General features: G+C 40.2%; 1 protein-coding gene, 2 non-coding genes and 1 pseudogene across 4 annotated transcripts; 2 read left to right on the top strand and 2 right to left on the bottom strand.

Moving 5' to 3' along the window:
• Window positions 1-1,347: 1,347 nt before the first annotated feature.
• LOC102780579 (uncharacterized) lies at window positions 1,348-15,150 on the bottom strand (annotated as a pseudogene). The gene is made up of 5 exons (XR_015719871.1): window positions 14,849-15,150; window positions 13,407-13,454; window positions 11,240-11,872; window positions 4,200-6,263; window positions 1,348-4,094 (listed from the first exon to the last, which is right to left on the bottom strand). The product of XR_015719871.1 is annotated as an uncharacterized LOC102780579 (transcript).
• A 315-nt stretch (window positions 15,151-15,465) lies between these two features.
• LOC102799895 (cilia- and flagella-associated protein 157-like) lies at window positions 15,466-26,515 on the bottom strand. Its single transcript, XM_087849512.1, has 9 exons — window positions 26,280-26,515; window positions 23,359-23,630; window positions 22,194-22,347; window positions 21,347-21,614; window positions 20,911-21,080; window positions 17,401-17,551; window positions 16,888-17,039; window positions 16,664-16,798; window positions 15,466-16,047 (listed from the first exon to the last, which is right to left on the bottom strand). Exons 1-9 carry the CDS (start codon window positions 26,441-26,443, stop codon window positions 15,966-15,968), a joined length of 1,548 nt encoding a protein of 515 aa, XP_087705638.1. The 5' UTR covers window positions 26,444-26,515; the 3' UTR covers window positions 15,466-15,965.
• On the top strand, window positions 15,489-15,560 carry trnac-gca (transfer RNA cysteine (anticodon GCA)). The gene has a single exon. It is a non-coding gene; the product is annotated as a tRNA-Cys (tRNA).
• Window positions 17,570-17,641, top strand: trnac-gca (transfer RNA cysteine (anticodon GCA)). The gene has a single exon. It is a non-coding gene; the product is annotated as a tRNA-Cys (tRNA).
• Window positions 26,516-27,363: the final 848 nt, after the last annotated feature.

Genomic DNA, 27,363 nt, shown 5'->3' with positions numbered 1-27,363 from the left:
AAGTCAGCGCAAAAGACAAAGGGCTGTATCGAGACCGATTGCGCCCAGAAGCCAAGAGCCGGTACTTGGAAAAAATAGCGTGCATCGGTAATGTGGACCCGTATGAAATAAGGCAGTGGAGTGGAAAGCCAGCCAACCTACCGCCATTGTCCTATCCCGATATCTTCGTGTACCTTGTCTGTGGAGTCAGCGCATACACGGCGAATCATTTTCGGAATTATAAATTCCTGGAGGCGCACATCTGATTCACAAACGGTTGGGTACAAGATTTGGCCGTTTTTAAGCCTCCACGTTGTGAGTACGTTGACCATATGACCAAGATACAGCCAGAGGTTGCCAGCTGTGCGTTGCCATGTAAATAGTTTGCTTTTCATGTGTATGTACTTGCTAAGTACATGTGAACAGATCTTGAATAAAAAGATAAACATACTTTTCTTTCCTGTTTCATATTTCATATGCTGGTTTGCCTGCAATAATGCCAAATAATAAGCTACTCCGTCAACATGACGTGGCTCTGCAGCATCACACATTAGGATGTTTTATCTAATTATCTATGACCTCAGCGCATTCAAAATAACACTAAAAGCCTATTAAGCGAGATATGAATTTATTTAGAACTCACCGGAAAGAAAATGCCGCGAGCAAACCAACAAAAACTTGGGGATGGCAGTGAAGTTGATATCCGCTCGTCTGACCGCTGCAATCCAAGCCTGATGTCTTCGTTTCGGATACATGAGATCCCTCACGTTGCCTCCAGGAGGAGAAACGATGAAAAGTGAGCCCGTTTTCCAGCTTCTTGCTTCCCTATCGTGTGATCTAACGTTGCAACCGACAACACAGCACATACGAACCATAGCTGACGCTTTCGTGTGCTTTGTTTGGCCTACTGTCATGGCAGGAGGGGGCATCACGCTCCAAAGCCCTATAATTATAACTTCTTTCAGTTAAATTCACAATATGGCAAAATGTGACAAGCTAGTATAACAAGGGAAAGAACAAAGAAAAGTTGCCAAAAATACCACGAGGACATTCATCTCATAAGAAAAGAAACATCTACTAAACCTTGCAAGGAAGTAGGAACCACAGGATGCTGGAAAGCTGCTCGGTCTCAGAGATGGAGAGATAAACACTCCTGTCTCATCTATTCCCTGCTTCTGTTTTCATGTTAGCGTGAAGTGTTTTTGTTTGTTTGTTTGTTTGTTTTTGTGGGGTTTGTGTTTGTATATGTCTATATTTTTGTATTTAGGATATTTCTGTTTTGCTTAATTTTCTTTAGTATAACTTTGAATAAACCAAAGAACAGTGTCTTAAAATCAGTTATCAATTATCTTGATGAACAACTCTTATTCTCCATGTGATGAATTAATTCATTTAATCATTTTTACATTTTCTGTGATTTTTTTTACTTAGAAACTGCATTCTTCCATGTTTACTAAAAATCCTCCATATGAACCAAGAAATTAAAAAAAAGTTTTTTAATAGGATGCCACCTGCAAGAATTACTTAAAAAATGACAGGGTAAAAACATCATATAGAAGATTTTATAACAACTGATAAAAGTGAACATTAAAGAAAAAAAACCCACAAAGATGTTTCCCTTAGAAAATAAAAATACAAGGTTAAACATGATCCTGAAAATAAGAATTTAAATTTAAGTCAAATATCTGCTGATTGTAAATTGTTTATGAATCAACCTTAAGATCAGTCAGACGAACCAAAGAGTCTGTTGTGCTCGTATGTAAAAATAATGTAGTACAGACTCTCCTTTAATGCACCAGCTACATCTGCATTCTCGTACTCCAAACGTAGTATTTTGTGCTGAAATATTACAAATTATATTAAATGCACAGAAAATCATTTGTCCATGTAGCTGAAATCTGACAATAATTTTAATCAACTCATAAAACGCTGCAGGAAGAGTCATTCAGAAGTTTTTCTATGAACTCTGTGATCTCATTTTCATGATTTTTCTGCAGTTTTTATTTTTCATCCTCGATGTTTGCAATCTTCATTCGGTCCTTGTGTTTTGTCAGCAAATCTCTGATTTTTGTCAGATTTCCTCTCTTCTTAGACAGACATACTTATATTTATTTAATACTAAATATTTCTAATTACAGCAAGCATGCAAATATCTAATAAGCTTCTTCTATTGTTTAATACACTGGTGCCTGCAATAATCTAAATAAAATATACCAAAAAATTAAACAGCGTTTCAAATATTTTCTAAAACCTTAAGTTACATGGCAGCAATTCATCCCACATGCATCATTGACATCATATAAGTTACAAAATGAAAATAATCCTGAAAATATAAAAGATAAATCAAGAATTCCATCTGTAATTGTAAAATGTTTACAAACTGACCATAAAATATATCTCTTCATCTCAACTTTTAATGTACAGAAAGTATTTTATTCAGCTGAGCTCTGTCACAAAAAGTAGAAAAAAAATCTCATGAAATGCTGCAGTGAGATGTCTCATCCAGAAGTTTTTGTATTAGTTCACTTATTTCTGTTTCATGGATTTTCTGCAGGTTTTCTTTTTCTTCCTCATTTTTTACATTCTTCATTTGATCCTCATGTTTTATCAGCAACTCTTGGATTTTTTTCAGATTCCCTCTCTCCTTAGACACACACTTAATCACATCACTGATGTCTCTGAGATGTTTTTCTCTCTTTTGTTTTTCCTTGTGCTCAGCCAGAGCCTTTAACAGGTCATACTTCTCATCTTTGTCTTTAATCTTCTTCTCGTGCTCCTCCTTCTGAGCTGCAAACTCTTTGTTGTTTCTCTTTGAAATCATTGAACTCTTCAGCTTTCTTTCTGGCCTCATCTTCATGCGTCTTCTTCAGATTTTCCACACGTATTTTATAGTTTTCTTCCAGCTGATTTCGTTCTTTCTTCTCCTCTTCTCTCCTCATTTCATCTTCTTCTTTTCTTTTCTTTTCATTTTTTTCTATTTCCTGCTGTATTTTTTTTCTCTTCTTTCAGTCGTTTTTCCTCCTCCTGTCGTCTCTGTTCATCTTCTTGTCTTCGTTTCTCTCTTTCTTCTCTTCGTTCTTCCTCCCAGGCTTCTTGTTTTCTCTTCATCTCTTCTCTGCTCTCGTCCAGCTTTTCGTCAATTCTTTTATTTTCCTCTTTTTCTGACTGAATTTGTTTGTCAAATATTTCAAGCTGCATTTTAAAATCCTGCCTACGTTTTTCTTCCTCCTCTTCCTGTTTCCTGTTCTCTTTTTTCTCTCATTTCCTGTTCTTTCTTTCTCTCTTCACGCTCCTTATTCAGATTTTCCTCCATCTCCTTGAGTTTCTGGTCTCTTTCATGCTGTATTTTTTCTTTCTCTTCTTCCAATCTTGTTTTGATGGTGTCCTTTTCTTCCTCATGTTTTCTTTCTAGCTCCTCTCTCTCTCTCTTCATTTCTTCTTCCTTCTCTTCAGGATTCTCTCCATTTCCTTCTTTATCGCTGCTTCAGCCTCTTCCAGCATCTCATTGGTGAAGCAGTTTCCTCCATTGTCCTTCACCATGGTGTCAATCTTTGTTATCAGCTCACTGACTTGTTGGCGGTTCTCTTTGTCTACATTATTGAACACATGGTATGTTCCTCCACAGTCAGCAATCAGCTTCTTAAAGGAATCATCACATCCCCTTTCAATATAATCTTCAGTGGATATTTCGTCACGTTCTAGTAAATCTCCTCCAGTAAAAAGAATGATGGTGAACTTTTCTGAATTCGGCCCAAATCCTTCTTTTATGAGTTTTAATGTCTCCTTCTCCTCTGCTGTGAGACGACCAATATGTAACACCAGCAGGAAGACGTGTGGTCCTGGAGCCAGAAGACTGACACATCTCACCATCTCCTCAAGAACTTCTTCATGTGACAGAGTTGTGTCAAACAGACCAGGAGTGTCGACCACAACAACCGGACGGCCGTCCACCTCACCGTGTACTTTCTGACACTGTTTGGTGACTGATGTTTGACTTGCCATGACTTTAAACTCTCTCCTTCCTAGAATGGTGTTTCCTGATGAGCTCTTTCCACAGCCGGTCTTTCCTATCAGCACAATCCTGAGAGGCTCCGTGTTCTGCTTCTCTTCATCACCTGTAAACACATGATTTTCTTTAAATGTGAACAGTTTATAAGTAGATGTAAGAATATAATGTCGAACATGATTAATGATTTAAAAAAAAACATTCAATTACTTACGAGTGACCATATTTTTAGTTATCAGATCAATCTGGGCTCGAGCAAATGTTACAGCTGTGTAGCAGCATGGTTTGTTTGTACATCTCATCTGCTCCACAGTGTCCAACAACTGTGGGAGCTGCCGTTTCTCTTTGATGTTGATAACAACAGATCTTCCTCCAAATCTCTCACAGAGCTCCTGGATGTTCTTGTTTTGCTTTAGAAAGTTAAAAACAGCTGGATCTGTAGGATCTGAGTCCACAGTGAACAGAATCATGGTGAAGTTATTGACTCGAGAGCTGAATGTGTTCTGGATGGTCTCTAACTCTCTCTTGTCTTCATCAGTGAGGGGAGCCACAGGTAGGACCAGGATGAAGGCATGGACACCCTCAGGATCACAGAGGGAGATACACCTGAGTGATTCCTCCATCACTGCCTCCTGAGGTTTTCCATACAAGGCAGGCAGCTCCACCAGGGAAACCCAACGTCCACACACCTCTCCCTGATGTTCCAGGTTCACACTGGACTTCAGATTGGGTTTAACCACTACTTTTAACATTAACAATAACAGTAACACACAGAGACAGAGACTCACACAGCTCTTTATCACTTTAAACAGCACTTCCACAGGCAGACTGAAGATGTCGGGAGTTTTTACAACTGTGGGAGGTTTCCTGTTCCTCTCTCCAGAGCCAGCACAAGATTGCTTTCCTCCAAAACCTTCAGACTCTTTTTTCACAACGAGGAGCTTTTCTTTCTGGTTCCAGCTTTTCTGTAACAGGTTAAACTCTTTTCTGTGTGCTTCCTCTTTCTGCATTTCTTCTTCATGCTGTTGCACCAGTTTTGAATTTAGAGCTTCAAGGTCTGTTGTATATTTAATTGTAAAATGATTAAATTCTTCTGTTTGTTTTCTGGCCTCCTCTTCATATTTCTTCCTCATGTCCTCCATTTTTCTCTTGTAATTGTCCTCTAATTCATTCTGTTCTTTTTCTTCCAGCTCTCGTCTGATTTGATTTTCTTTTCTTGTTATTTCATATTTCTCTCTTTCCTGCCTAAATTCGTCTTGAAGCTTTTGAACAATTTCTTTCTCCTTCATTTCTTCTTTTTCTTTCTGACTTAAGACTTCTTGTAACCTAGTGTATTCTTTGGTATGTTTTTCCTGTTGCTGTTGTATTTCTGTCTTATGATGTTCTTTTACAGCCTTGAGCTCATCATCATGTTTTTTGATCACAACTTCAAGGTCCTTTGTGCATTTCTCTTTGCACTCTTTAGTTTGCTTTTTGGCCTCCTCATATTTCTTCCTCATGTCCTCCATTTGTTTCTTGTAGTTTTCCACTAATTTATTCCATTCCTTTTCTTCCAGCTCTCGTCTGATTTGATCTCCTTCTTTTTGTTTCTTTTCATATTTTTCTCTTTCCTGCTTAAACTCTTCTTGGAGCTTTTTCTGCTTTTCTTCCTCCTCCTGACGTATTCTTTCAATTTCCCTGGACTGATTTTCCTGCCACTCTTTTTCTTTCCTCTCCCAGTCCTCTTGTTTTTCTTGCTTTGTCTTCTCTGCAGTGAGGACGAGGAAGCTTTCTTTGTTTTCTTGCAGCATGTCTTCAATCTTCTCCATTAACACTTTGTGCTCATTGGTAAACATGTTGTAGTGTCTTCCATCACAGTCCTGAAGGATCTTGTTCACAGAGATGCTTGTTTCTTTCCACTGATGTCTGTACGTGCTGATGATCATCGAGTGTTTAAAGGAATCTTCTCCAAACAGACTCAGGATGAACTTCAGAGTTTTTCTGTTCTCCTCAGTGAAATCAGAAGGTTTGACCAACAGCAGCAGAACGTTTGGTCCAGGAGGACAGAGGCTCACACAGCTCTTCATCTCCTCTCTCACTCTCTCCACAGACAGACTGAACATGTTGGGAGTTTTCACCACTGTTACTGGTTTTTCTTTCCACGCTCCACGAGCATCTTCACAGTGTTTAGCTGGAGAAATATTTCTGAACTGAAAAGAATTTTTCTTTGTGATGAAGTTTCCAAGTGTCGTCTTTTCTTCCTCGTTTTTCCCAAACAGCACAATCCTGAGTCCACGAGCTGCCAAACAACAAGGAATAAGAAGAGTTTAGTGATGCGCTCATCAGCGTCTTAACATGATACATCTCAATATATCAATAATCAAATAAATAATCAGTAATTAAAACACTTTTTAAGACACACAAGACTGATTTTTCCATCTGAACTTATTTTAATTTCGCTGTATCTTTCTGTTTGTAGATCTCCCCATCATTTCACATTCGGGGGACACAGAAGCAAGAGCCCAGCACAGAAGGACGATGTATTAATAACAACAAATGTGACTTTACTGGAGGTGGGTTGCAAAGTGGTTTGTGTGATATTATCTTTTGGGAGACTCCTGTTTCATTTCCTGTCAAAAAAACCCAAAAACTTGCTGGTTGAAGAAAATTAACTTTAAGTCAAAATTTGCCAGGGGTATAAATAATTATGGGCTTGACTGTATACTCATGTATACTATCCCCACTTACAGTGGAGTGTTTATATAGTGGAGTCACTGTGTTAGGCATTTAACCTGCATGTTTAAATCACATGATGCATATAGGTCAAATATATCTGTCATTATATTAATGAAAAATATTGTACCACTTTTTGTACAACACATGCTTATCAATACTGTATGAAAATGTAATAATTAGGATCAATAAGTAACTGTTACAGTCCGCGGGACAGACCGAGTGGAGAGAGTGAGGTGGGCCCCGGAGCAGACACAGGTGAGGTGAGAAAACTTACTCGCTGATCTTATACAAGTCCTATATATATATATATATATATATATATATATATATATATTTTTTTTTTTTTTTTTTTTTTTTTTGTCCACCTCTGGCAGTTGTGCCAGAGGTGCATATACATATGCCTTATATTGGAAAATAAAATGTGTTTATGAAATCTGTAAATCACTGTATTGAGTTGTCTGTGAAGGTTCTCAGTCATCCAGGTCATCGTAGTCAAAGGAGCTTGCAAAGAAAAGCGTCTGGACTTCTTTAAGTTATTTGAAGACGTTTCACCTTCATCCGAGAAGCTTCTTCAGTTCTAAGGTCAAATGGTGGAGAGTCCGAGATATAAACCTAGTGGGAGTTTCCCCCCACAGAGGGACAAAAGGACCCCCTGATGATCCTCTAATTGCTGAGCCAAGGTGTGGAACTGGGTGTGGGTCCCAATCAGCCAGAGTTTCGGGTGAGTTCATTGTGAAACCTGGCCCCACCTTATCATGCAAATTCCTGAGATCAGATGGCCCAGGAGCGTTAAGGCGTCTGGGAAGGGAACTCAAAACTGGATTATAGATGGCAGACAGTTGGTGTCGTAAACCACCGCCTCTGTTCAAAGATGGTCGCTCACAGTGGACATAGATGGCTTCTTTCACTCCTCTTTCAAACCATCTGTCCTCTCTGTCCAAAATGTGAACATTGGCAGCCTCGAAAGAGTGACCTTTGACCTTTAGATGCAGATGGACTGCTGAGTCTTGTCCTGTGGAGGTGGCTCTTCTGTGTTGTGCCATGCACTTGTGAAGTGGCTGTTTGGTCTCTCGATGTAGAGGTCTGGGCATTCCTCGCTGCACTGTACAGCAAACACCACATTGTTAAGTCTGTGTTTTGCAGTTTTGTCTTTCAGGTGAACCAGTTTGTGTCTGAGCGTGTTGCTGGGTCTGAAATGCACCGGGATGTCATGCTTGGAGAAAACTCTCCTGAGTTTTTCTGATACACCGGCTACATAGGGGATGTAGAAGCCTACATGCAGTTTAATTTGAAATGTACGCTTTTATTTTGATAGTGCAGAAAAAACAGGAAGTTGGGCGAGAGGAGAGTGGAGCCACATGGTTTTTTGACCTCGCAATCTCTCTTCATCCATTTTGAATTGAGCTTTATAAGTTTTTATAATTTGGAATTCTGTTGCTGTGTACCTGTTTGGACTTTTGAAGTAAATATTGAGAAACTATCAAGGACTGTTGTTTTGTTTTTTGGATATGGAAAGAGGGGCTAAGCGGAGCATCAAGCTAAGGCTCCATTGAAAGGAAATCTACAGGGGATGACAATGTTGTTGCGTCTGTCCTTCTTATCCTCCCTCGCTGGTGTCTGATCTTCTTATCTGTGCCTCTTTGCTGACTTTATAAACGCCCATTTAGGATAGCCGCACGTTTTGAGTGCTTCCTCTACATGTGTGTGTTCCTTCTTTCTCCTTCAGGCTTAGAGGGAACATGTTCTGCCCGGTGGTGTAGGGTCCTAATTACTCCAAGTTTGTGTTCCAGAGGGTGATGGGAGTCAAACAGGAGGTACTGGTCCGTGTGTGTGGGCTTCCGGTAAACTTCGATGTTGAGGTTGCCATTCTCTTCAATGTGCACAGCGCAGTCCAGGAAAGGCAAACAGTCGTCCTTTGTGTCTTCCCTGGTGAACTTGATGTTTTTATCCACAGCGTTGATGTGCGCAGTGAAGGATTCCACTTCCTGTGTCTTGATTTTGACCCAGGTGTCGTCTACATATCTGTACCAGTGGCTGGGTACTCTTCCTTTGAAAGAGCCAAGAGCCTTCCTTTCCACTTCCTCCATGTAAAGGTTGGCTACAATAGGTGACACGGGGGAGCCCATGGCACAGCCATGTTTTTGTCTGTAGAAGCCTTCGTTGTATTTGAAATATGTAGTGGTGAGGCAGAGGTCTAACAGTGTGCAAATCTGATCGGGTGTGAAGTTGGTCCTGTCCTCCAAGGAGCTGTCTTCTTGTAGTCGTTTTCTGACAGTCTCCACTGCCTCCGTGGTGGGTATGCACGTGAAGAGAGAGACTACATCAAAGGACACCATGGTTTCATCTGGATCCAGGGTAAGTTTCTGGACCTTGTCTGTGAAGTCGGTGGAGTTCTTGATGTGGTGTGGGGTGTTCCCCACGAGAGGAGCAAGGATGGTAGCAAGGTGTTTTGCAATGTTATAAGTGGCTGAGTTTATGCTACTGACTATGGGTCTGAGTGGGACAGCTTCCTTGTGGATTTTAGGAAGTCCGTAAATGCAGGGTATGGCATCCCCTGGGTAAAGGCGGTGATAAGTAAGGCGGTCAATGATTTTGTCCTTTTCAAAGTCTTGAAGGCAAGCTATAACTTTCTTTTTGTAGCTGCTTGTGGGGTCTCTCTTTAAGGCTTCGTAGGTATTGTTGTCACTGAGGAGAGTAGTGATCTTTGTATGGTAATCTGTCGTGTTTAGTATTGAGTTTTTATTTACGCTCCAGCTATTTTGAAATCAGGGTTTTATTTGTATATATTTGAAGATATTGGCTGAGAAATCAGATGACGTGGGCTGATATTGAAATCAGCTGATCTGAAGGTATCATGGCTGAGCTTGACTTCATGCCCTACCCAACCTAATTCTACATTCCATGAGTTACATTTTGAGTTAATTCCAAAGTCCAAAGAGAAGTTAAGGATCATTCCTTCTCAAATCAGTAAATGTTAATTTATCCTGCTTGACCATCTCCAATTTGCTTTAAACTTTATGATCCAAAGTTTGTAGATAGAAAATGATTGATGTGTAATTTTAGCTTCATATATCAAATAGTTTTCAGATGCCTATCAATCTGACCTTCATGTCTGATTTTGTCCTGCACATTGAAATCTGAGGCAGTGTTTGTTGTTGCCGGGGATTTTAATCACTGCAACCTCAAGACTGTGCTCATGAGGTTACATCATTATGCGGGAACATCACGTCTATAGCAATGTAAGGGGAGCAAACAAGGCAGTGCCTCGCCCGCACTCTGGACAGTCCGACCACATTTCTGTGTTCCTCTGTCCAGCATACAGGAAGCTCCTCAAACGAGCCCCCCCCCCAGTGAAAAATGGTAGATGGCCTGTATTTGTATAGCACTTTACTTAGTCACTACACTACATTCAGTCATCCACACATTCACACACACATTCACACGCTAAAATTACTAAAGTTTGGAGCGAAGAGATCTGATTTGGTGCTTCAGGACTGCTTTGATGTTACAAACTGGGGTGTGTTTAAGAGTGCTGGCGTAAGAGAGGAGAGTTCTGTGGATTTAGAGGAATATGCATCAGTGGTTACCAGCTACATCAGCACATGCATTGACAATATTGTCCCCACCAAGCACTACACACATATCCAAATCAGAAACCATGGTTGAACTCTGAGGTACGTTCTATGCTACATGCACGTTCCACTGCATTTGCCTCTGGTGACGCTGTGGGGAACAAAAAGGCCAGATATGACCTGCGTAGATCCATCAGGGAAGCCAAGAGGCAATACAGACCGAAGCTGGAAGGATACTACAACAGCTCAGATTTCCGACGCATGTGGCAGGGCCTTCAACAAATTACTGATTTCCAGCAGAGGAGCAGCAGGGTCACAGTCAGCTCCAACACGCTACCAGATGAGCTGAATAAGTTCTACACCTCAACACCAACCAACACAGAGTGATTCTACCAGCAGAGGCAGCACGGAGCTCTTCACTCACTGTGGCTTCAACTGAGGTATGGAAGGTTCTGAGGAGGACTAACCCCCGAGAAGCAGCTGGCCCTGACAACATCCCTGGACGTGCTTTTAGGGTCTGCTCTTCAGAGCTCGCTGAGGTGTTTACAGACATTTTCAGTTTGTCCCTCACCCAGTCAGCTGTGCCCACCAGTCCACCACCATAGCGCCCCTCCCCAAGAAAAACAACATAATCTGTTTGAATTATTAGACTAATATCTGGAAACTCCAGTATTTTGTTCCTATTGGATGGGAAAATATACTGATATTTGTCTGTGTGGTACAATTTCTCACATTTGCTCAATCCACCACGAACGTTGAGGCATTTTCTTCATTTCTGTGACTAAACGTTTCACGTTAAAAAGTACTGATTTCATGGCATTGTGTCACTAGTGGTTATTAATTTAGTGTTTTTAAATATGGGACTTACTGAACTTATTTATATTTTGTCCTTTTCTCCTGCCAGCAGAAAAGCTCAGAGTACAGAGATAAACATTTAACAAGTAATAAAATGTTTTCCTGAACTCACCAGCAGCTCGAGCAGGATCCATGTTTGCAGGCACTGACGTCTGATGTTTCAGGGTTTGATGAAAACCATCTGCTCCAGTTTCAGATAAATCACAGCTCACATGTTCTCCATTGTTCTCTTTCACAATCTGACCAAAACGTGTCCACAGTTCCAGAGGTTCAAGGTTCTTCTGCTTCACATATCTGTATCTACACATTTTCATTATGGCCTTTAATGGGGGATCTTCCATATAACTTTCACTGGAAGCTAATTGTTCCTCTGTAGGTGTTGATATCAGGACCAGTGAGTGTTCAAATGACTGATCACCAAAGTCTTCCAGGACTGTTTGTAGCCTCAGTCTTTGCTCCTCAGTGAAGTCTTCAGGCTGTAGAAGCAGCAGGAACACATGAGGTCCAGGATCAGAGAGCCTCACACAGGTTTCTATCAACTCTGTCAGTTTGTCCTCAGAGATGTTTGGATGCAGCAGATCTGGAGTGTTGATCAGAACGATTTCTTTCCACCTGCATTGCCCACTGACCCTCACACAGCAGTCTGGTTCCTCAGTGCTGAATACGGCCCCTCCCAGTATGAAGTTCCCCACGTCTCTCCTCTGAGACCAGCTGTTCCCCAGCAGGACAACCCTCAGCTCAGACACTGGCATCAAAACACAACGACAACAGGAAGTCAACAAAAACAGCCAGGGTCACTCTAAGATGTTTATAGTCTTAAAATCATGTTTGCTGATCATCAGAGAGGAAATATATGATAAATAGTTTGAGGAATCTTCTCCAGAAAAACATTAATACCCATAAAATATACATTAATTTGCAAATGTTAAAAAACAGTCATTCATCAACAAATACATCATGCTATTTCCAAAAAACAGTTTTGATAGTTCGAGAAAGAAACCCTGCAATATTATCTGTGTTTTGAATGAAAAATGTGATTTAATTTAGGTTCAACAACATTTTTCAGTTTTGTCATTTCCAAATGAAACAGACACTGCTCGACCAAAACAAACTCACACCTGGATTAAACCAACAGGTTCCACTGCAAAATGTCATGCCAACTATGTGTATACAGTATAATTCATTACATGCAAACTCCATGTGCTTCACATAAAAGATGAAGACATAAAGACCCATATAAATCAACAGTGCTTTGAGGCAATTAAAAATTAATGTATAATTAACGTTAACATTCAAACACACAATAGAAAGAAACTCGTGGAATTGGCACTAAACATCTGTGTAACTCTAAGAAAAACACTGATCAGTGAAATTAATCTGCATAAAATGTTTCAGTTTGATTGGGAGCAGAAACAGAGGAAAAGTGATGCATACATCATGTCTAGTTATCAGGTTGTGACCTGTAGTGTAGTGTTGTTTTTTTTAATAACAGTTTTTTTGGCCTTTTGCAGCTTTATTTGATAGATGTGATGAAGAAAGGACAGAGACAGAGGGGCAGACATGCGGCAAAGGGCCACGGGTTGGACTAGAACCCAGGCCGGCTGCTCGCGGCCGTTTGGTTCATGGTCGCCCACTCAACGCACTGAGCCAAACCAGTGCCTGAGATTCTGTCATGTTATGTCATCCAAAACAAAGGTGACAGCTGACTGAATATACTGGATTGTCAAGTTTTTTCCATCAGTGGATATTTTCTGACTCAGATTGTGAAATCAGGGATCATGAAACATTTTCACACATGGATTGGCCCCAGAGTCTAGACATTAACCACACTGAGAATCTTTGGGAGGTGCTGTTAGACTTTCCCATCAGCGAGATGCACAACTGGGGCAGGGATAGCTCAGTAGGTAGAGGGGTCGGCCCATGATCGGAAGGCTGGGGTTCAAATCCACTGAGGCACCATTGAGCAAGGTACTGTCCCTACACACAGCTCCCTGGGTGCCTGCTTAGTGGCTGCCCACTGCTTCACTGAGTGAATGGATCAAATACAGAGAGAAAAAAAAAAGAAAGTAATTTCCCCACGGGGATCAATAAAGTATACCTTATTATTATTAAACTGGACGAAAAACTGTGGATGGAAATAATACTGTGATGTTGCATAAGGTTATATAAATAGAAATAATATCACAATGAATATGTACCATATCAAAGTTAGTCCAAAGAAATATTACAGTGTGACTTTTTTGGCCAAACAGTTTATATTTGAGACACGATTAACTTACTGCTGGGGGGAATAAACCCATAGCTGCTTGTTCGCTGCTGAGGCACCTCTGTGAATATAAAAAGAAAAAAACAGTTACACAAAAACCTTAACTGTGTCAAATTCCCACAGTGATGAAATGTCTTTGTTGACGGTGAAAGAGAAAGTGGGAAAAACCAGTTTCCAACATATAATGTTGCAGCAAATATACAGGAAGAGAATGTTTTTATCCAAGCGTCTGTTGCACTGAAACTCATGATCTGTTAAATGTAACTAATAATATAAGAGTGTGATGAGTGCTGATGATAAACTCTTTACTTTACAATATAAAGCACATTAACTGTTGTTGTGATTTAATGGTATAAAAATAAAATTGAAAATGATAAAACATGAACTGAAATATTGAAACATGGCAACAAAGATATCAGATCAGAGATGATCAGCAACAACATCCCAGAAATGTCAAACCTGTCCAGGTTTAAAACAAAAACACTCACAGAAATGCTGACTGTCAGTGAAACAATAAATAAATAAATAAATAAATGAAGATTCAAACTCAAAGAACAAACGGGATAATTAAGAAGATCAAATCTCATCACATTTAAAACAGTTTCAGTTCGACCACAACAGTAAAAGAGGAAAAGAGAAACACGTAAAAAGATAAAATGAGTGATTAGAGCAAGGACAGAAGGAAGTCGTTTTATCCACGAGGACATCGAGCACTTGTGAAATGTTAAACATGGAGCTTCCTGTTTACTTTATAATAAACTTGTTAGTTATCTTAGCTAAATTTTATTTTCATAAATGCAAATACAGTAACAAAAAACCTAATTTTAAACATTACTATAATGATGTTTTGTGTTACATAAAATTGATTAGCGGATCACTTAACAAAAAGGCTATGAAAACTATTACTATTTGTAGTAATTACAAATTATTTGAATGTTTGTAATTCTTTATATTACACCCCCTGGCATATGTTAATTTTGTTCTGATTGTATACATGTTCTGTATACTGTTTCTTAATAAAGTTTTATATTTATTAAAAAAAAAAAAAAACCAAAAAAACCCCATGGAGCTTCCTGCATAAACACACTCGTGTAGCTCTCTGCTGAAGGCCGCCCAAATTCAACATGGCGGATGAGCAATGATTACGAATATGACGGTTAACACGAACAAACAAACAAACAAACAAACAAACAAACACTGACGTTATCTAACTGTGTACCATCAGAGTTAGACTGGGATCGCTCTGAAATCAAACAGTGATAATAAAAAGCTTTCTGCGGTCAGTCTGTTCACTTCCGTCTGTTTCCGCGTCAGCAGCTGAAGTTAATCTGATTTTACCTGAAAACTGAAAGTTTCTACATTTCTGTCAGTTTATTAAAAGAAACATCAGAAAACTGCGTCTTGCTCAGTTACTGTGATAAAAACCAGCTGACAGTGTGATCAGCCGATACTCACCCATCGATCCGGATCGATCAAAATAATCCTTTTAACGTGTTAGAGTCACCGGATCAGTGTTGATCCATCGATATCAGCACAGCCGCTTCATGCAGAAACTTCTTAATGATTTACATTTAAACGTGTTTCTAATCAGATGATTTGTTCTGCTCAGAGTTGAAATTGAACGTAAAAAACAACTGAAACACTTCAGTCTGTCCCAGCTGCCACTGCGCGAGAGGCGGAGCACCGAGGACTGATCCACATCAGTTTCAGTTTTATTTGTCATATGCAAGTTAGCACAGGATCAACATCGCAATGAAATGTATTTGACGAGCAGAAGACAGTCACTCAGCAGCATGGTACAGTAGAAACAAATAAAATAATACAAATAAATAGAAAAATAGTAAAGAGCAAAATATTAATAAGATGTAGTAAAAGAAAAAAGAGATTTTCAGTTAACTGACTATATATATATATATATATATATATATATATATATATATATATATATATATATATATATATATATATATATATATATATATATATTCATATTCTGACTCTGGCTGATATCTACAACCTGATTCTGCCACTTTATTTTTTTTAATTCAGATTTTGTGTCACATGTTGTGCAGCTGATGATTAAATTCCACCACATGGGGGTGTAGCTCAGTGGCAGAGCATTTGACTGCAGATCAAGAGGTCTCTGGTTCAATTCCAGATGCCCCCTGTGGGGGGCTCAGTGTGCCCTTCAGTCTCTCTGCTGTAGAGATGATCGTTGGTACTTTCATCTATTGTCTCAATATACAAATCTATGAAATGAGGAGTGTGTGCTGCAGCTTCCCAGAACCCAAAGTGCTGATCTTCACTCAGTAAAGGAATTTTCAGCATTCTGTAACAACAGCCAAGCAGAATTATGAAGACTGTGATAAACAACATTTCTAACGTTTCCTGTTTCACTGCACAACAACAGACAAGCTGTTTTCATCACACAGCCAGAAACAGCAGGAACATTATTAGAGTTTGTTACAGAGGCGTCACCTTTACTGTAACAGGCTCACAGGAGTCACAGATGTCAGACTGAACTGCAACATAATCGACTTTTACAGTTTTTAGGAGATGAGTTTTGTTACTGTCACTTGAGTTTGGTCTGTTTGGAGGTCACAGCTGAATCGGTGAGCTTCACAGAGCTGTCCGCCTTCAGACTTGACAGTTTCCTGGATATAAAAAAAGACGAAGAAGAAGAAAGTCAGGTGACATAATACACTTAAAGCTAAAAAAGAGAAACCTCCAGAGCAGCAATGTCAAACTGCTTTAGTGGCCACCTCTCTCCATCACTGAGCCAGTCTCAACTTTTAAAAACATGTTTTTAATAACTAGTTTACTTTGATGCTGCTGAGGCTTCACTGACAGGTGGATGCTGACACATGTGTCCAGTCGCCCTGCTACGCCTCCATGGTTGTGCCATTTGGAACAATCTGCTTTTCTTTAATATTTATCAGTGTGATACTCAGATTACGTGTTTGTTTGTTCTACAGTTTATGGATGCAGTTTGCTGTGGGGAGAAGATAAGTCAGCACAACAACCTCTCATTGCTTTAACACAGCGAAGGCTACGACACAAACACTGAGGCTCTGTCCCTCTTTAACATACAGTCTATGAACTGAACTACTTAAATAGGAGGATGTTGTCTACCTGATATCTAAACTGATGAAGGAATGGAGAGTTTAAATGTTAGTTGTAAACAGCTATATCATATAATAAACGCAGCTGTAGCTGTGATCAGACATCCCCCTGCAGACCCTGAAGCTGAGCTCTGAGGTCCTCACAAACCTGCTGGAGCCAGCTTCCATCCTGGGGAGCACGTTTTTGTGTTTCAGCGCGGGGCGAGGCACAAAACCCAGATCTCCCGGCCTGTAGCGGGCCAGCTGGAACTGGAAACTCCAATCTGGATCCAGACTTCTTGTTCTACACAGACGATAAAGATGCAGGATTTCTGTCAGTCGTCGATCTGTCGGGTATTTGCTGACCATCTTAGCGAGCACTGATTTTATTACCGGGCTGCTGCAGAGTCAGGCGTCTGCAGCTCGTTCACTTTGCCGCTGTCAGCAGCGGAGCTGGCAAATCCGTCTCTGCTTAAAAGCACCAGCATCCTCTGCATCAGCTGCTTCCACTGGTCCACCTCTGAGTCCTGCTGCATGTGTTCCTCCTGCAGGTGAAAACAAGACTGAAACAGTCTGATTGGCTGAGGTAAAGACCTCACCTTATTCTCTGGAGCATTGAACCATCGTCATTGACACAGAAATAAAATGAATTCAGTTTGCTTGCAACAACTTTGTGTTTTACAGATAAATTCCACCTTGTCATAAATCTCCTTTTTTCATGTCTGTATTCTGAAACATAAACGTTAATGAGGCGAATACCTCGTGTGTTCTGTGTTAGCTGAAGGTTTCAGACTTTTACTTTGAAATGATGTCGGTTTCACTGAAGCTCACTTTTCTAAAATCGAGCAGTCGGGTCAGGAAGTACGACACCTGTCATCTGCACACGAGTCAGTGCTGTCATCTTACCATCAGTGCTTGTCTGAGAGCAACAGCAGCTTCCTGAATGATGTTCTTCATCCGGCTCCTCCTCCTCCTCTCCTGTTGAAGCTCCGCCTCCAGCTGACTGACCTGAGCTCTGTTTTTACTGCACTGTTCAGACAGAGAGGCCTGATTCTGCCTGAAAGCACAAGCAGAGGGGGGTATAGCTCAGTGGTAGAGCATTTGACTGCAGATCAAGAGGTCTCCGGTTCAAATCCGGATGCCCCCTGAGCAAACGTTATGCCACCCTGAGTTACCTGCCATCATAGTTCAGAGCAGGAGTGGGAATGTGTTTTAGACGTGTCCTTGATCCAACACAGCTGATCTAAATGGCTAAATGACCTCCTCAACCGCTGTGTCCCATTTCAGGGTCTGCACGCTTGAAGTACGCATTTTAAGTGCGGTTACGTCACCGCCACGCGACGACGGCTGTCCCAATTCGAAGTGTACTTGAAATGCATACTCCAAATGCGCCGTCGATTTCCCCAAATATCAAGCGTGGTCCGGTGCACGCTTCGTGGTCCCATATATCCCACAATTCATAGCGCGGCGGTGGGTGTGGATAATTTTGCCGCAAAATACGGCAGAAGGGAGCGGCCGAAAAGTGAACTGTCAAAAGTAAGTACTGAATATGACGTCACTTATTCATGTGCGAATGTTTAATAATGAAGAACATTAAAACATTGCTGTTGGCCACATGTCGGCAAAGTTATGTGACATTAGTGATGTTTGTACTTTCAGCATTAACTTGGTTTTAAAGCCTCTACTTCTAAATATACATATAGTCGACCTTAAACTTACAGAGAATCTGATGATTTTATGGATAATTAAAGTCAGTCATATATCCACAACAAGCTGAAAGTCAGTGATATATATATATATATATATATATATATATATATATATATATATCATAATAATCTGACAATACTATAATATTGGCCATATTATATTCACATTACCATAGTGAGATGACTTTAGTCTCATGAACAACATTAACTAATTATTATTTACTAGCTAATCTTAAATAACTGTTCAGTACAGAAATGAAGCCCTTGAATCATGTTTTACAGTCCTGTGGTCTCAGCCTCAGATACTCAACTAATCAAAGTGATGTCATGACAAAAATGATTGACCAACAAAACAATTTTCTCCTTCATTTCTGTCACACAAAGCTGTATGTAACGTGTCTCGCGGTTAGTATCATGGTTGCTAGGCAACCTGAACAGCGCGACGAAGCATATACCGTTCCACTTCACAAGCCTCTCACTTCCGCACTTATAGTACGCACCGTACGTAGTGCGCGTAGTGCGCGTAGTGCGCGTAGTGCGCGTAGTGCGCGTAGTGCGCGTACTTCAAGCGTGCAGAGCCTGAATTGGGACACAGCAACCCTGTCCTGAAGTTCTCCAGAGGCTGGTAATGACCTAATCATGTGATTCAGGTGTGCTGACTCAGGGTGAGATCACAGGAGACTCTTCAGCTTTTCCTCAAAGTGAAACAATTTCTCCCCTTTAAGGAAAAGATCACTTTCTACTCCATATAATTTATTTTTCAACTTCAAAACAATCCTTACTCTTCTTCACTTCATCCTCTGCATTTAAGCCACCTTTCTCCTGATTGGTTGCCTCTTTCAAGCAGGTTTGTCCTGAACAGTGCATATATGGCAGAAATGACAACAGGCTCACCCTGACATGTTTAACTAATAATAATAAATAATGAACAATATCAGTGAGTACTTGCAGTCAAGCCTCCAAACTGATGCACAACTTCCTGTTTTCTGCCTGAATCTGAGCCTTTAAACTAAAACTCTAGTTTTGCATGTAAAGAATTATTCATTTTGAATCAACACGTTTCCTGTTGTGTTTCTATGTACAAATAATAATTTATGGAGTTAAATGTACGATATTTCACAGATACTGTTTTGTGTGGCCGTGGTTAACACGTCAGGTCAAGGCTGCTCTTATCTTGCAGCGTCTCTTCTCTGCATGTGTGAAAGAGGGATTTTTCGAGCTCTTGGCTTGGAAACACAGAGGAGCAACTGAGGTGGAAAAAAAGGAGGCGAGCACTCCGAGTCACTGATGACAGCAGCTGGGACCGCAGCAAACGTCGCCGCCTTTGTCTGCAGTGATGAACAAGGCTTCATTGTGCAGAGATCTGCGTCTGCCTGAGAAGAATGCGACCTTGCTGATAAGAAAAGTAGCAGAGCAGAGCAGAGCAGAGCAGTGAGTAATGAGCATTTAATGTTCATATCAGGCACCTGTCTGAGTACCTGCTTGATGGGAGCCACAAGTGCTCTTTTCTAGAGGCATTTTTTAGTGTGTGTGTGGAGTCCTGCCTGTGCCCCTCACAGTAACATTTAACTATTAATCACAGTGTTTCTAAATAACAGGCTCTGGCTTGCTTCAGTCACATGATGACCATTAACCAATGATCGCCCTTGACAGCAGAGCGCGCTGGTCACGAGTCAGGAACGAGCTCCACAGCACGCAGGAGTATTAGCTTGTTGTGTACACGTTGGTCAGTTGTGTTGTGGCAACTGACGAATTGAAACAAACGAGCGTGCTGTGTGTGTAACAGCGTGACAACCATCACCTGTCCTTTTATTAACTGCACAAGTAGTAGCTGCTAACTAACTGGGTCAGGCTGTCGTGGGTCTGTGGGTCTGTCAGCGTTTTATAGAACATATTTATTTTTACAGGGCTTTCCCTCCCTTTATGGAGGGCTTATATTTAGTATATTTACACAGAGTGTGTGTGTGTGTGTTTTGCCTTATGCTTCCAAGCACTGTCACCAATCTTTGCATTTTATTATAATCTCACCTGTTTAATCAGCTACATTCTCTCCAATGGGCTTTTTACAGTCTACGGTCTCAGATCCACATAGCCCCGCCCTCCAGCACTGTCAGCAGCAACATTGTACCCATCAGGTAAAACATAGGCTAGTTTCTTGATGAGTGTGTTGTTGTTTTTCCAGGCTGAACACTTCCCTTTTTAACTTTGAGCCCCGCCCCTTCTAACCTCTGCACGGCCCGGGTTCATTTTCATTCTGAATACAAATTTCTGTATTTCTGCTGCAAGCGCAGGAACTCAGCTCAGACAGCACTAATGTAAAATACTAGTTTATGTCTTTGTGTTGAAGTAAAACAAAATTGAGTGCACAAATATTTTTCTATTTTGAAATATTAATACATGAACTTTCCAGCAATCATAAGTAAAAAAGGAATAAACTATAAACTACTGTGGGTGTTTTCTTGTCTCGTTCAGGGAGGCCTCGTCATCATGATCCAGCCATCAGCTGCTACCAGTAACACGATTCAGTGCTTTTATGTTTCCTGTCTGTCTCTTTAGGATCTCTGTTATTGATTTATTTGATTACTTATTATTGATGAATCTCACTGTGGAGTTATTGCTTAATATAAACGTACCACAAATGAGAATAAGAGCCCGTATGTGTAATAATTGCACCTGCTGCTTTGCTTTCATTAACGTGAACGTGAACCTGAGTGAGACGTGACTCATCTGTACGGACGGCAGAGTGAACTTTGACCTCAGCGCCTCCATCTTGCCGAGGGCTCCTGCGTGTTCGGTCTGAAGCTGCTCGAGACGCTGCCTGCAGTCCTTCTGCTCCGCCTGCAGCTGCTGGCACTTCTCTGTGAGCTGCTCCACCACCTGATGGAGAGAGTTGGATATGGATTTAGAGTGAATCCCTTGTTTTTCACCTTAAGAAGACGTTGGCGTTAAACACGATGAAAGGGACTGGCAGTGGGAGCACACTGTCTAGTGCTGGTCCACTTTTCAGTAACCTTGATTTAACTAAATAAACGTGGATTATTTGAAGCCACTGTAATCTGAGTGGACAGTGAAGCATAACTGTGGTTACACTGCATTTAAAATATTAAGTTAAACTTAAAGACATTTAGAATTCCTTCTCTCACCTTCTTACGGACGCAGCTGGTGCGTGACGTCTCTCTGAGCATTTCTTCCAGGTTTTCCACATCCATGCTGAGCTGACTCTTGCAGCCCCGCAGGGCGGCATTCTCCTCCATCAGGCTCTGCACCTGCTCCGACAGCTGCCCCACGCGAGCTTTCACCTCCGCGTTCTCCTGCAGCGCCAGCCTGGTCGTCTCCGGGACTTTCTGGTCCACCAGGAGCTGCACCTCTGCTGCCATGGCTGCAGCGTGAGACGCCATCTCCCTCTCCAATCTTTGGCAGGACACAAGACAAAGGAGGTAAAGTCAGAGGGTATTTTAGGTGGATAATTCAGGTATGCAGCCTTGTGAGGAGACACTGACGATATTTGTGTATTTGCTGTGCAGTAGATAAGGTGAGTGTTCTCATATATAGCCAGATATTTAATTCAATTCAGTTTTATTTATATAGCGCCAAATCACAACAAAAGTCGCCTCAAGGCGCTTTGAGCGCTTTGAGCAGCACTTTGGCGACAGTGGGAAGGAAAAACTCCCTTTTAACAGGAAGAAACCTCCAGCAGAACCAGGCTCAGGGAGGGGCGGGGCCATCTGCTGTGATTGGTTGGGGTGAGAGAAAGCTTTTCACTGTTTTCCAAAGGAACACGACCCTTGGTGGGACGAGGATCACATAAAGGAAAAAACATTAGTGCTACAGAGGCAGGATTAACATGTCGTCCTGAAGACAAGCTGCGAGTTGCTGCGCTGACACGGATTTGTTTACAGTCTGAACTTAAACTACTTTCTACGAGTGGACTCGACCCGGGTAATGGAAAGAGTCTGTGCTGTGATTTTTATGTACTAAAGTGGATTCCACCTCCTCTTTTCCAGCAGTGCTTTCATCTCCAGGCTGTGAATGTCATCTTTGTGCTCTTCCTTCTGACTCGCCAGCTGCTTCTCCAGAGACTCTAAGCTGGACATCATCTCCTCCTTTTGCCCCTGAAACGCCTCCAGGCTTGCAAACCTCTCTGCTGGAGGAGAGAAGAGGAGAGTTTAAATCATTCCCTGAAGCCAGTCTTTGCTGAAATAAACCTACTGAAAGTTTAATGGTTCCTGCTGGAAACACTTGCATCCAAAAGAAATCTGGGCTGGATTTTCAAGGAATACTATAAATATAGGAATACTATAAAGCTGAGCTCCTTTTAACATCTTTGGCAGGGAGAGGCTGATCGAGGCCTCTTCCAGCAAATCACTGTCAGTTCTTTTCAGCCTTTCCAAAAGTAAAACCTTTTTTTTTTAAGTATTATTAATTTCTATATTTGAGACAAAACAAAACAGCTTTAATTGGAAGGAAAACATTTGAGTTCCCACATTTAACATCTGCAAATAAAAAATAAGTCTGAATACTGATTAGCAGCTGGAAATAAAATCAAATAAGTAAATTCTTGAGGCAGATACTTCATGGTGTGATACAAGATTAAACTAATGTTTAAGAACAGGCTTCAGAAAGTTAAATGGAAAATGTAGATTCTCCTGAAATGCAAAGACATGTTTAATTTATCATCAAAATATCACAAGATTCCAAATAATGTAATCATTAAGATTCCCCCACAGTGCTTTATCAATGCTACACAGACAGGGACACACACCGCCCTCATAAATATGAACAAATACTTTGGAGTAAAATCCATCTGAAATGTATAAAATCAAAGGTTTATTTATTCAAATAATTAATTATTGAGGAAAATATGTCTCAGTATAAACTGAACTCATACCAGTCATTAGACCAGATTCCATTAAAATTAGTTACACGTGAAACGTTCAAACAAAAGAATGGAGGGATATTTTGTAATGATTGTGAAAGCACATGTTTGAAATAAAAATGAACTGAACTGAAAAGGGAGGAAGATCCAGAAATTTCTTCTTTTATTTAAAAAAAAAATCCTTATTATTTTAAAAATTGAATCCCTACCATCACTTTGATGTTTATGTGGATATCCTGTGGTAAACTCTGGGCTACATGCTAAGAGCTGAACTTTTACCAAGTGCTGTGTTTTCTTTGATAAGCTCATCGATGCGGTTCTGAAGCTCCTGCCTCTCCCGGCTGTGCCGCAGCTGCAGGGCGTCTCTTTCCTGATCTGAAGCCTGCAGCTGGTTCTGCAGCCGCTGCGACAGCTCGCCCACCTCGTCCTCCTTCTCCAACAGGGAACGCTTCAGGTACGCGATCGTGTCTTTGTTCTCCTGCTCCAGAGTGCTGCACTGAGTCAGCAAGTCTTTCCTCTGTCTCACAAGGTCATCACATTTCAGCTGATATCTGAGGGGTTAAGGATGACAGCTTCAACGATTTATAAACTGGATCTGGCCTTTTCTGGATTTGAAGCAGCTCTACAGCTCGAGCAGAGCATGCACTGTCTGAGTGACCTCAAGCTAACTCAGACTGATGGACGCCTGAAACAAATAAATATGTGAAGGTCTCGAGGCCTGTAGAAACCACAGTTTTGCAGGTGTGAGAGTGATATTTTATTTCCAGCTTCTCAAATACAAAATATCTTTAAAACAAGCCAAATCAGGTGAATGTTTTGACAGATATTAAAGCTGGAAAACTCTAAAAAATATTCCCAGTGTGACATGTACCAAATCCAAATGAACTTTTTTTTTTTTTTTTTTTAGAAAAAGCAAGTTTCCAATACTTGAAAAACAAATAGACACCTTCAACACTTGATTTTTTTTTCTTTTGAGAAAATTTTGACAGTAAGTACCTAAAATTACTGACACAAGACATATATATGTATATATATATACTTTAAATATTTTTTTTTAACCTTGGTTAGTTTCAAAGTCACCAAGAAGCAGTATGAGAAACATGAGTCTCACACTACAATTTACTTTCTTTTCTTTTTTTAAAATACATTTTTATTGCTTTTTGCAACAGCATACAAAGGTTTGTTTTCCCAGTAATATGCTGCAGTAATAGGAACCCTCCCCCCCCTCACCTCCCACCCTGCTCTCTTCCAAACCTACATCAAATAAAAAACACATAGAATATGTATATATTCGTACAATATGTGACATTTATACATATTGAAGGAAACAAAAAAGAAAGAGAAAAAAGATAGGCAATAGAAATAGCTAGCACATACTAAACAATTTTCCCCTCATCCACACTCCTGCAGGAGTTGTCCGATGTTTACTTCTTTTATAAAGTTTTTAAATGGCTTCCAAATCTCATCAAAATATGTTAACTTGTCTTTGAGAAAATACGTTATCCTTTCCATTGCAATACACTGTGCCAAAGCATTTATCCAAGCACCAATAACAGGAGGATCTGATTTTTGCTTGTAATGTACAATAATCCATAAACTCAATTTGATGAGCTCTTAGTTTAAGATTTTTAGAATACACATGTAATAGCAACATTTCTACATCTAAAGCAATTTTTGTATTCAAAATTTGGTTAATTTTGTTCATCACCTCCTGCCAAAATGCACGGACAATTCTGCCATATACAGTGGAAAAATGTTCCACGGGCTTCTCCACATTTAAAACATGTATCTGGAATTCTGTTATTATATTTGTTCAATTTCACCGGTGTTACATATGTTTGCATGATCCAATTGTATTGTAATAACTTTAGGTTACTATTAATCGATTGTTTTGTGATTTTAAGCAAATTGGTTTCCATGTCTCCTCAGAAATATTAATATTTAGGTCTTTCCTCCAAGCTTCTAACTTAGAAACTGATGTTTCTGGAGAGGCAGAGACAATCCAGTTATAGAATGTTGAAATTAAGCCTTTATTACCACCTTTCTCCACCATTAACTCCTCTAACTTACTTAACTGGGGAACGTTGAAAGACTGATTTTGCATGGAAGAAATGAAGCTTCTAATCTGTAAATACTTTTGAAACTAAATCCTCAAATGAGACCATTATTGTGATCACCCACTTTCCTAACACCTTTTTCTGCCCAACCCTGGAACCCTGCGTCCAAATTTCCTGGTACAAATAAAGCATTCCCCCAAATAGGACTAAACTGAGAGAGATTATTCTTAATATTCATCATGTCTTTTATTGTAAACCAAACTTCATATTTCGGACTATGGGATTATTTGTTTCTTTCTTTAATTGTTTTGGCTGTGCAGAGTATAAGTACAAGTTTAATGGCATTTTAAGAGAATTTGCTTCCATTCCCACCCAAGATGGAGTATTTTGGGATGAAAAATAAAACATTATTGTCCTTAGTTGAATAGCCAGATAGTACCAGTAAAAATTGGGCCATTTCAACCCCCCTGTATCAAAGCGAAGATACAACAAAGACAAGCGAATGCGGGGATGCTTCTTGTTCCAGATAAACTCTCTGACTAATGACGCTGGTTTGGTAAACAATCTTACAAGTGTCTCCCTTTAGCATTTTTCTCATGCAGTATAAATACTGATTTATGGTTTGGACGTGTGCAGAGGGTTGGTATATAAACTGGACAGAGGATGTAAAAGAAGGAGCTGCAAGGAAGAAAACAGGAAGACCACGGAGAACTAGGAGAGGAGGATGTTAGAGACGATGCTCTGCTGTGATGACACTTAAAAAGAGAAGAAACTTGTGAATATGTTGGATAGAAACAAATGAAAATAGTCGCTTTCATAAGTAAATCCTAGTACATGGCATGTGAAAGAAGCATGTAGTAAATGTTTTGTTGTATTTTGTTCATGTGAACCTGCATTAACACACTTTTCAAACCCCCTCATGAAGGAACCCCGGGATCATCTGAGCGCACCAAAGCATGAAGCGTCTCACTGTAGCTTGTAAAATCAGTTCATTTCAATGAAGCTTTGTAAATTCAGCCTCCATTATGCTAATGCAACATTAGATCGAGTTAGCAAATAAAACATACTTAAGATATCATTACAAAGTGCTTTTTACTGTACACACAATCACTCTAAACATTACGGTAAACTTAAACGGCTCACCGCTCCAGCTCGTCGGTTAAATACGCTATCTGTGTCAGGTAGAGGTCCTTCTCTTTGTCCCCAGACCCGCTTTTCTCCGCAGGAAACTCGGAGTTTTCCTTTTTCGGTGTCTTCTTGTTTCCATCTCGTTTGTCGCTGCTTTTTCTCTCCGTCTTTCTGGGCATTGTGTCTCACAGAAAGTTAGCTAAAAGTTTCCGTCGATAGCCGGTGCCCGGCGCGAGAAACTAAACGGCACCGTTGCTAGGCAATGCTGCCTTCAGTGACTTCTCGGAAACGGTGACGACTTCTTCTTTAACCTGATTCGTGATTGTGAATTGACTGAAATTTAAACTTTCTTGATAACAATTTAATACATACCATGCTGGAATAAAAGACTTTCATGCCTTTTAAATGTGGCAGAGCTAATATATCTTTCTATTCTGTGTAATATGTCATCATTTCCCCTTAAAATTCAGTTACTGTGCAATCACAAATAGAACTAAATGCATAGAAAATAAGAATGAAAAGAAAATAATTAAAAAGACACTGGCGCATAGAGAGTACAAAAGAAATTGAAGACTGAGTTCATGGTTGTAGCTAAAAGGTATCAACGGGGGAAAATATCTATATAATACATAATAACAGTGAAGCAGCATTTGAACTACACACGGAAAGCTTCAGAAACATTTCAGAGACTAAAGTGTCGAAAATGAAAAACTCTTTATATGCTTTCACTTTCAGTAGCACAAATTGGTTTTGACATCTCTTTGTGTCCACCCAGGTAAACTAAATATATAAAGACAAGGTTATTTGCGTAGCCATCATTTCATTTCACTGCTTCATCAATGCAAACAAACCTCTATTAGGACACAGACTATTGCAAAAAGGTCTGAGACCTAACTACAGGTATTCAAAGCCAACTTCATACCTACTTCTTGTTGCATCGTATACTCAATTTAAAGCATAAATCATTGTGGGGGCTGGATTACATAGTTGGCTTTTATTGGCTCTACTGTTCATTTTACACTGATGATCATTTCAAAATAAGTGTCTCTCTCGGAGCTGCTGAGAGGCAGCATTTATTCATATTTATTATAAAGCGGTG

Source organism: Neolamprologus brichardi, chromosome 12 (assembly GCF_056152115.1).
Source record: "Neolamprologus brichardi isolate AB-2024 chromosome 12, ASM5615211v1, whole genome shotgun sequence".
Classification (NCBI taxonomy): domain Eukaryota; kingdom Metazoa; phylum Chordata; class Actinopteri; order Cichliformes; family Cichlidae; genus Neolamprologus; species Neolamprologus brichardi.
This window is presented reverse-complemented; position numbering and strand designations above follow the sequence as displayed.

Coding starts and splice junctions, on each gene's coding strand:
- LOC102799895 (XM_087849512.1), bottom strand. CDS start 26,443: ATGCCCAGAAAGACGGAGAGAAAAAGCAGCGACAAACGAGATGGAAAC. Junction 17,552..20,910: donor ATGAGTCACGTCTCACTCAG/GTTCACGTTCAC, acceptor TTGTGCTTTCAG/GCAGAATCAGGCCTCTCTGT. Junction 16,048..16,663: donor ATGGAAGCTGGCTCCAGCAG/GTTTGTGAGGAC, acceptor TTTTATATCCAG/GAAACTGTCAAGTCTGAAGG.